The sequence below is a fragment of the Hoplias malabaricus genome, chromosome 18 (genome assembly GCF_029633855.1).
Source record: "Hoplias malabaricus isolate fHopMal1 chromosome 18, fHopMal1.hap1, whole genome shotgun sequence".
Lineage (NCBI taxonomy): Eukaryota > Metazoa > Chordata > Actinopteri > Characiformes > Erythrinidae > Hoplias > Hoplias malabaricus.
This window is the reverse complement of record NC_089817.1, coordinates 4,234,701-4,245,243: the sequence shown is the minus strand read 5'-3', so window position 1 is coordinate 4,245,243 and position 10,543 is coordinate 4,234,701. Positions and strand designations below refer to the sequence as shown.

Sequence of the window (10,543 nt, the reverse complement as noted above, 5' to 3'; positions counted from 1 at the left end):
TAAGGGGTTACGGGTTCTGTACAGCACTTTGTAAACTCAGTAGACGCAGTACAGACGTCTGACCCCTAGCCCCTGCTGATCGTTAAGGCTAGAAGTGATATTCTAAAGAGCGATGCGGTATTTAGCTTGGAATGTCATATACTGGACATATCTTCTGAGAAGAAAGACAACTGTCCTTAGGTCAACATGGCTCTCTCTCACACACACACACACACACACACACACACAGTTCCCTTGAGACACAATAACAATGATTTTGTGGAGGCCAGGCTTTAACCACCTGGCTACATTTAGCCATTTAACATTAGCTATTCACCAGCTAGCCGTCCCCACAAAGTAGACAAGTCCCCACAACTGAGTGTAAACCTGGTACACTTCACTCTAACATTGCTTCCTTGACTTTGAAAATAAATTAAATTTACCAAAAAATGGTGTGTGTGTTGATTAGTCTTGTTAGAGTGTGTGTGGTGGTGTTGACGCTAGAAGTGTTTCCACATTGAATCTGTCTCAGAAACACAGGTTTAGTCAGACAGGCTTTCATACATCACACACTCAAACAACCAATAGCATCAGCTGTGGGGCTTGTGGGCTGCAGGTGGGTGGAGCTAGAGGCTAATTGCATATTCATAAAGTGAAGATTTAAGAAGGTGAAGATGAAGATGAAGGTGTAGAGTTACAGCTAGCTCACTTTTAATGCACTGGGGGACTTTTCTTTGAGGGGAAAAGAAAACAAACAAGACAACACCGTATAAGCCACTTAATATTTTATACAAGTCGATACACGTTGTAAATAGAAGTGTTATTCATTTATTCATCTTTTAGGAGTGCGCATGGTTCGCTTCTAGTAACAACCTAAACTTTATATTCCTCCACATTCCTCCGTCTCTAACTGCACACGAATAAAAATAAAAAAATAAAACACATTCTGGAAAAAGCTGGGGAGAATCAAAGCCGGTAATCAGAGGGCTAGCTAACGTTTTTGCTAAATAGCGTACATGCCAATATAGGGATTAGTCTTGAACAGTGGCCGTCTCATAGCACTGGCTATTAGGTCGACATGAATTTAACCCCTAGAAAACCAACACATCGCATCTAAAACCAGTTTGAAAAAGAGCAGGTCGTTTTTGTAAAGTCGGGGAATAAATACACACCTATGGTACATATCAATATATACTGTGTATATTCATATTTATATGTTTTACTTTGATATAATACAGATAGCTTCCATTCCTTAGTCTCAGTGCTATCCACTGTTTTTATGGACTTTTGTGGGTCTGTGGTGGTCCCCACGTTTTCTGATGGTGAAAGCCCTGTTTGGGTGGGATTAGTTTTACACGTGGAGGTGGACTAACGTTATTTTACTACAACGTGGCAGAGATGGATGTGGCTACATTTATTAGCCACAAGTTACAAACCACTAACGTTTTTTTATTAAGTATTTACTGGAATATATGGAATATATCAGACAGCGAGTGAATCAGTCAGTTCTTGAAGTTGATGTTGGAAGCAAGTGGAAGGATCTGAACTAAACCATGGTGGTCATGTGTTGGTTCAGAGCTTCTCCAAAACAGCAGCTCTTGTGGGGTGTTCCCACTGTGTGTTTGTGAGCACCGACCAAAAAGTGTTCAAGGAAGGGCCATGGGTGAACCCTGATCCCACAGAAGAGCTACAGCAGCTCTAATAGAAAAGGGGTTAAAAGACACAGTGCAGTGGCGATCAGTGTTACTTCACGAGTCTGGAGTTGAAAGTTGTACACCGTATAAAACCTGAGTTTTCCCACTGATTTGAGCAACCTCCTGATATCGCCATGTTCCTGGAAACTCCAGAACCGTCACTTTGTACCTGGGTCTATTTCTATAGCTTTTTTAACAGAAGGTAAAGGCTCCAGAATATTTATTGCAGCTGAAATATAACATATTAGGTAGGCAGCAGTGGCCTACTGGTTAGAGAAGAGGGCTTAGGACTGAAAGGTCGTTGGTTCAAATCCCACTGTCCTCCTCAAGCAATCCACGGCTGAGGCGCCCTTGAGAAAGGCACTGATCCCTCGGGGATGGCTGCCTGCCGCTCTGGGTGTGTGTTCACTGCCACAGATGGGTTAAATGTGGAAGACACATTTCATTGTACGTTGTATAATGACAAATAATTGCACATTGTATAAGAAAGTATAGTGGATGCTAATGACTGAAGTTTGGACAGAACTAAAATCACAGAGGAACTCAGTCTCAATTACAATCCAGGGGAGAGTTTAAGCATGAAATATAAAAAGCCCACAAACCCAGCGTCAGCACTCATGTCACTGATTACTTTCGTGCAGCGTGAGCAGATGGTTTGAGAGCAGTGGGTGTAAACGACACATAAATTAAGCGTAAAAATTGCAGTGTCCGGTTTAAGCACCCTACCACCATCAGACACAATCCTGGTGATGCTTTCAAGTCTAAGACTGCACAACTGACCTCGCTCTCTCTGGGTGAGAAGGATAGCCTTCCTCTCCAAACAGTGCTAGCCAGCGAGGGAGTGTGACCTGGTTAGTTAGCGTTAGTGAGCCGTCCAGTGGGGTTACATTAGTGGCAGTTCACAAAGAGGCAGTGGCTGGAGTCACTATCCCAGAAGAAGCATGTGCTTGCCTTCCCCTGCCATGTCGGTGGTACAGTGTGTGACTTTGGGAGTACTAGGTATCAGGGTGAAACTGGACATAACTAATGAACGACTGGTTCCTCCATGTGTAAAACTAATCCCATTCTAACAGGGCTTATCCTGGTCTAATTAAAGGCGGACAGTACAATGCTATGCTCCTTCTATTGTTTGTATGCAGTAGATTGCAGTGCTCCCTAGCTCTCAACATACAGACACAGCCATCAGTCTCCTCACCAGATCACCCACTGAGCAGGGATCAGTAGATAATACACCTCAGGACAGTCCTAAAACCTTTTTTATTTTTATTTTTTAAAGTGTCCTCGTTTGTGCTGAAGGAAGAAGTAAGAGCAAAAAGACAATGCGGTTGAACAGTGGTCTGAGAACAGGTGTGTCGATGGCTTTTACAGTCTGAGTGTTGTGTCTTATTTAGTCGTTTAGTTCAGTCTCTCTCTCTCTCTCTCTCTCTCTCTCTCTCTCTCTCTCTCTCTCTCTCTCTCTCTTCTCGTGTTCGCTGGGTGTCAGGGCTCCTCTCTGCTGCTGTGTCCTTCACTGCTGTGCGGGAGCGTGTTATCCGCTGTGCTAGCCGTGGTTACAGTGGCAGGCGGATGTGCATGGCGGCACTGTTGGGGCGAGCTGCGAGAATGTAGAGGGCGCTCTCGCGCAAGAAAGTGTCCCAGGTCACTGGCCTGAAAATAACACACAAAGAAGAAAGAGAAGTGGAGAATCATCAGAGAATAAACAAATCTAATCTCTGGACTCACAGAGAGACACAGAGTGTTAGCGAGTAAATGATTATCCAGACAGCATTAGTCCTACGTTTACTTGTTTTACCACATCAGTGTATGATTCTTCAAGTCTATGTGAATACATTCAGGGCGGCGCGGTGACACAGCAGGTAGTGTCGCAGTCACACAGCTTCAGGGGCTGTGGGTTTGATTCCCGCTCCGGGTGACTGTCTGTGAGGAGTGTGGTGTGTTCTCCCTGTGTCTGCGTGGGTTTCCTCCGGGTGACTGTCTGTGAGGAGTGTGGTGTGTTCTCTCTGTGTCTGTGTGGGTTTCCTCCGAGTGCTCCGGTTTCCTCCCACAGTCCAAAAACACACGTTGGTAGGTGGATTGGTGACTCAAAAAGTGTCCGTAGGTGTGAGTGAATGTGTGAGTGTGTGTGTGTGTCTGTGTTGCCCTGTGAGGGACTGGCGCCCCCTCCAGGGTGTATTCCTGCCTTGCGCCCAATGATTCCAGGTAGGCTCTGGACCCACCGCGACCCTGAACTGGATAAGGGTTACAGATAATGAATGAATGAATGAATGAATGAATGAAGGAGCACATTGGTGTCCCTCTGTTTGACGACCACTTCTCTCAGTCTCTTTTTGAAAAAGAGACTGCTTCCTATCACTGTTAAGATACTACTACTACTACTAATAATAATAATAATAAAAATAATAAATAATGATTATAATAATGTATTTCATTATTAATACAATGTTTACAATTGAGAAGAAATGTTGGAAACTGGATGCACACAATGCAGTTTTATGCAAAATCACATGAAGCGTTCTCATACTAATTAGCAACGCCAAGGCGTATTTATCCGACCCTGGGACTGTATGTGGTTTGTTGGTGAACTAATTATCACAGTAACATTGTTCATTGACGATGTAAATACATGAACATTGCTTAAACATATCTTGTGATGTGACATCGTTCATAATAACACCTTACAGATGGGATTTATTGGAACACATGGCTGTTGAGCTGAGCTGGTTGAACACACAAAGCAAAAGTTCAGTGTACAGTGTTAGAGCCGAGCCAAAAAAATGTTAACACTTTGTATTAAGTTCGGCCTCTTAACAATTTATTAACTATTTGCAAGCGGTTAATTAATGATTAACAAGCAGTTAATAGTAACTTATTTAAGATAAACATACTATATGTAAGAGAGCTTACAAACATGTTATAAATGTATTTATACTATGCGTTATATACTGGCAACTAAACAGACATTGAGAATAACCACTGTGAGGCATATTCACTGTTATTGTAGATACCAAGAAGCATAGTGTGTGTTTATTCTCATTGTTTAAAAATGACTTATCTTTAGGAAGTGTTTATTATTGCTATAGTTCATAGAAAAAATACAGTAATGCTGTTGAACACTAACCAATGAGTTCATTTAATAACAATAACGACATTAGATCTGTCTGGATGTCACGCCCTCGTCCTGTCATGCCTGTTTTCCCCGCCATGTGCTCTATCTGCACATGGCTCTGTCTGTTATTGTCCTTGTCTCCGCCCTTGTCCCGCCTTTGTTCCGCCTCCTTGTCCGCTGTCCTCGTTATCTGTTTCAGGTGTGTCTCGTCTGTTCATGTATTTAAGCTCCCTTGTGTCACTTCCGTTGATCGGTCATTTGTTTTGCTATGTTCCAAGTCAAAGTCGTGTCGTTTTGTGTATTTCTCTTTCCAAGTCATGTCGTGTTTATTCTTTCTCGTTCCTAGTCATGTTGTGTTGTTTCTTTCCTACTCCGAGTCAAGTCTTTGTCTTTCCCAGTCAAGTCGTTTCGTTTTGTTTCCTGTTCGTGTTGTGTTGTTTCTTTGTTTTGATTAAAGTATATGTGTTTTAGCAAGTGCATCCTCCTCAGTCAGTCCGCCCCGCTAATCGTGACACTGGATTTAAGTATTTTAACCTGTTTATATTCAAAGGTCAGTGTGTAAAGACAGTTGAGATCTGAAACTGAATATTACCACTGCGTAAATATTCAGGACATTAGTAAATACACAGTTATTAAACAATCTTAAAAATACATTAAATAAATGCATTGTATTTTACACATTTATAAGCGCTTACATCTAATATGTTACTATTAAATAAGTAATGGTTAATTCATTGTTAATAGCTACTTAACTGTTTGCTAAATGTTAATTAACAGTAAAGAAGCCGACCTTAAAATAAAGTGTGACCATAAAAAAAGTGCATTTCTGGGCTGAAAGAGGCTCTAACAAGTTGAAATGCAATTTCTTAGGAACAGAGTGTAGTCTCAGATTTTCAGTTAAAATGTGTCTGCAGCCAGGATTTTTCCAAAGTGTCAGTGATTTAACCTCAACAAAGATTTGCTCGTTTTGCAGATGTGAGTATATTGGCGTCTCTCTCTCTTTCTCTCTCTCTCTCTTTCCCCTTGTGTTACGACTACCAGTACTGACCTGTTGTCGTATTTCTCCATGGATCTGTCTCTGTTCTTGTCGCTGCTGGAGCTGGCCGGACTGCTCTCCGAGATCGGCCCCACGTGGCTGATACTGCAGCAAAGAAATACACAAAGTAAAAAACTCTGTCTGTTGTGCCATTGTTTATTTCCTGTCCCTCACACACACTCATATCCACACACACACACTCAGTCCCTCAGGCTGACGGTCGCTGAACACGACCCAAAGCTCCATTTCCAGACACTTATTCTGTAATTTATGCTCAGAATTGACTGGGTCAGCTGCAACAGGCCCCACACGAGAAAGCGTTTACACATTCCAGAGGTATCGGCTGGAGCTCCATCACTCCAGAGAAAACAGCTCTACATTCCAGAGCATTACGTGTAGTGACTTAAGGCTCATGTGCAGCTGCTCCAAAGACTTCCATTTCATTGAATGAGCTAATTCTAAAGGGTATCTGGCCACATGGTGTATATAGTGAACGCTAACACACGGGAAAACACCACCAGGAGCGATGGCTGGCTCACGCTCTTGATTAAGCTTGATTAAGGCTTGAGGGTTTTGTTGAGGTTGAGTCCTCGGGCTAGGTTTTGGTCCAGGCTTCATTTTCTTCTTGGCCTCTTCCACTATTCATAAAGTCCTCTCCAACAGTAGAAATGTTTAAGATAAATTTAAAAAGTCATATATTGTGTGGTCCTGTTTGCTTGGTTTATTGGTTTTATTTATTTTAATTACGCCTCTGTTAGTTCTAGTTTGCAATCGGTTGGGTTTTGTGTTGGGTTTTAGTTTGTGATCGTTTGGGTTTTGTGTTGGGTTTAATTTTTACGATCGGTTGGGTTTTGTGTTGGGTTTTAGTTTACGATGGGTTGGGTTTTGTGTTGGGTTTAAGTCTGCGATCGGTTGGGTTTTGTGTTGGGTTTAATTTTTACGATCGGTTGGGTTTTGTGTTGGGTTTTAGTTTGCGATCGGTTGGGTTTTGTGTTGGGTTTTAGTTTACGATCGGTTGGGTTCTGTGTTGGGTTTAAGTCTGCGATCGGTTGGGTTTTGTGTTGGGTTTAAGTCTGCGATCGGTTGGGTTTTGTGTTGGGTTTTAATTTTTGATCGGTTGGGTTTTGTATTGGGTTTAAGTCTGCGATCGGTTGGGTTTTGTGTTGGGTTTTGATTTTTGATCGGTTGGGTTTTGTGTTGGGTTTAAGTTTGTGATCGTTTGGGTTTTGTGTTGGGTTTAAGTCTGCGATCGGTTGGGTTTTGTGTTGGGTTTCAGTCTGCGATCGGTTGGGTTTTGTGTTGGGTTTTAGTCTGCGATCGGTTGGGTTTTGTGTTGGGTTTTAGTTTGCGATCGGTTGGGTTTTGTGTTGGGTTTAAGTCTGCGATCAGTTGGGTTTTGTGTTGGGTTTAAGTCTGCGATCGGTTGGGTTTTGTGTTGGGTTTTAGTTTGCAATCGATTGGGTTTTGTGTTGGGTTTTAGTTGGCGATCGGTTGGGTTTTATGTTGGGTTTTAGTTTGCGATCGGTTGGGTTTTGTGTTGGGTTTTAGTTTGCGATCGGTTGGGTTTTGTGTTGGGTTTTAGTTTGCGATCAGTTGGGTTTTGTGTTGGGTTTAAGTCTGCGATCGGTTGGGTTTTGTGTTGGGTTTTAGTTTGCGATCAGTTGGGTTTTGTGTTGGGTTTAAGTCTGCGATCGGTTGGGTTTTGTGTTGGGTTTTAGTTTGCGATCGGTTGGGTTTTGTGTTGGGTTTTAGTTTGTGATGGATTTCGATTTTGGTTTCGCATTGAGTTTTTGTGTTGGGTTTTTAGTTACATTTTGGCTTTGGATTTTTGGGTTATATTTTTGGGTCAAGCTTTGGGCCGGGTCTTGGGTCTGGTTCCTGTTGGGTTTAGAAGAGGTTTTGTGTCAGGTTTTAGAAGGGGATTTCAGGCAAAGTTCCTATTGCGTTTTGCCCTCATCTTTTGCATTTAGTGCATGGTTTTTTTAGGGAATAAAACTTAATTTTTAATTATTAAGTAATTATTAATTATTAATTTTAATAAGAGTTTTGTCTTGGTATGTTTGCAATCACAAAAACATTTATCATTTTAACTGTCATAGTGTTTGCAAAATGAATAGTAGTGTGTATCACAACACCTCTAGTGCTATTTATATATTTATTTATGGCACCCTCTGAAACTTTTCCACTAAAAAAGGAAGAATATTCTTGTATTAAAACGAGCAATGAGCATAATCAAGCAGGAAAAACATTAATATTCAAGGTAAGGCCGTAATACGGAAACACTTCAGTGTTTTCTGAAACAGTGGGCAGTTAAAAAAAAAAAAAGTAAAAGTCTCTCCAGACTCCCTCTTTAATCCTTACCCTTGAGTTGATTTTAATGAGCGCAGATTAGAATGAAATCTTAAGTTGTGTTTAGTGGAGGCTGAACACAGAGCCATTTAACCTGCGGAGCCCATTAAAGCTGATGAGAGATATTCCTAAGAGCTTCTCAGAGGAGAACAAAAGCCTCTTGTTTGATCCTGAAAATGGAAGGGTGAGGTCAGCTTTAGCGAATCCAGCCACGAGGACCAACACAGCGAGGATAAAGATGAGGATGAGGTTGAAGATGGTGAGGATGGTGGTTAAAAACAGGGGGTTAGGATTAGAAAATGTACCTTTTGGCTTGAATTTGATAGAAATCTTCACCTGAGTATTGGATTTCTCATTTGAAAATATATAGCAGAAAATAGAGTTCCGTAATTTTGAGAGAAATATAGTAATCCATATGTCATCAAAACATAGCCCAAGGGCAGCTGCCATGTGATCAAATAAGAGCTGTTAAATGTTGATATGATAATCTTAATACGATGGAGTTTTAGGGCCACGGCGTAAAAGAAAAAAAAATATTCCGAGAATAAAGCCAGAATTTTGAGAATATTCTCGGAATAATTCTGAGATTTTTTTCTCTGAATTATTCCGAGAATATTATTATATATTATATATAATAATATATTATTGGAATTATTCCAATTTTTTTTTTCTCAGAATTATTCAATGAATATTCTCAGAATTCTGACTTTATTCTTGGAAAATCAGTCGTATCTTAGTAATAAACGAAGGACAATAAACTAATGATTAACAGTGATCAATAGTGATCAATAGTAATCAATCCCACCCACTTGCTAAGCCTCCCCCAATCCCACAATGCTCTGAAGAGGGTAAGATATGAGCTAGTGCTTGCCTTCTCAGACACATGATGCTTCTCACATTTCTAGATGTTGTTAGAGCTAAACACACTTAGAGGAGAGCACTAATTCGCAGTTATGTTGCATTAGATAACAGACGACCAGTGATGGCTAACGCTAATCTAATCACTGAGGGTCTTCCAATTCACCCAGAAAGTGAGAGAAAGCACAATAATGATCTAAATTCCCAGTCACGGACAGCTGTGGCATCACTGGGAATCAGTCTCCTGATCTCCGGACGATAGGGAATAGGATATGCATTAAAGAGAAGCTTGTGCTGATAGTGACTTACCCCATATTCATTATAGGGGAACACAGGCCCATGAGTCTGTGGGGGAAACACACACACATACACCCATACACACACATACACACGCACACACACATGCAGTAGCCACAATGAGGAATGGAAAGATGGATGACAGGGGTGTGTGAGCATGAATACACAGTAAAAGCAGCTACATAACTAGCATCCCAGCCATTATAGCCTATGCAGATGGATATATATATATATATACAGCAAACAAGCATTTGGGACTGAGCCAGAGATTTGCATGCACATCCTTATCCCAAAAATAACTTCTCAACGTCTCTAAGACGTGACAGGCAGGCTTTCACCGTGTGCTGATGCAATGCGCTTCGAACTGAAACACACTGCTGTACACAGAGGAAAATAATTACACCAGCTTCCACAGGAGCGCAGATAATGGCCATGTTGCATTATCCTTTCAGCTAACTCATCTAACTCCATGCCTGTGTCTCTGATAGAGTGATCTGTGGCAGGAATATTAGCTGAAACCATGTCAATCACACCTCGCCAGCTAACTCAGACCTTCCGTGAGGCTTTCAGCGGGCTGACGGCACATTTCCAGCTGCTCTCTGATGCCGACTGAGAGTTATTAGCCCTCAGATGCCGTGCCACATGACAGGAGAGGCAGGAACTGCCAAGTTGATGTCTGTTTTTATCTCTCCTTCTGCCTCTCTCCTGCTTTTCCTTGAAAATTCCTCGTTTTCCACTACAGATGAGCTAGGACGGTTTCCACATCATTTTAAATATCACATGTTGTGCTTGGGATTGTGCTTTTGAAATTAAGGGTGTTTAAAGGGAGTCGCTTTCCCCTTTGCTGCAGTAACAGCCTCTGCTATTCTGAGAAGGCTTTAGACTGGATGCTGGAACATTGCTGAGAGGATACGATGGCATTCAGCTACAAGAGCGTGAGTGAAGTGAGGTGCGGACGTCGGACGATTAGTTCTGGATCACAAACTCCACTCCAGCGCCTCCCGAAGGTACTGGATAGAGCTGTCTCTCCAGGGAATGCAGTTTCTGCTCCACAGGCCAGCGCTGGGGATTTATACCCCTCTGGCCCACACTTGGCACTGAGAGAGATTACCTCAGGCTCATGAGAGTGCCATTTCAAAAACAATCCTCCAGTGTCTGTACCCGACCGTACTGATGCACACGTGACTGCCAGCAAATCCTCACAGCAATGTTCCAACATCTAAT

At 41.9% G+C, this 10,543-nt stretch overlaps 1 protein-coding gene across 1 annotated transcript in view; it reads right to left on the bottom strand.

Moving 5' to 3' along the window:
• Positions 1 to 761: 761 nt before the first annotated feature.
• phf24 (PHD finger protein 24) overlaps positions 762 to 10,543 on the bottom strand; it is a 51,765-nt gene continuing 41,983 nt past the window's right edge. Inside the window, 2 exon segments of the mRNA XM_066651314.1 lie at positions 762 to 3,320; positions 5,828 to 5,920. Of these exon segments, the coding sequence (XP_066507411.1) occupies positions 3,224 to 3,320; positions 5,828 to 5,920 (190 nt within the window). The 3' untranslated portion in view covers positions 762 to 3,223.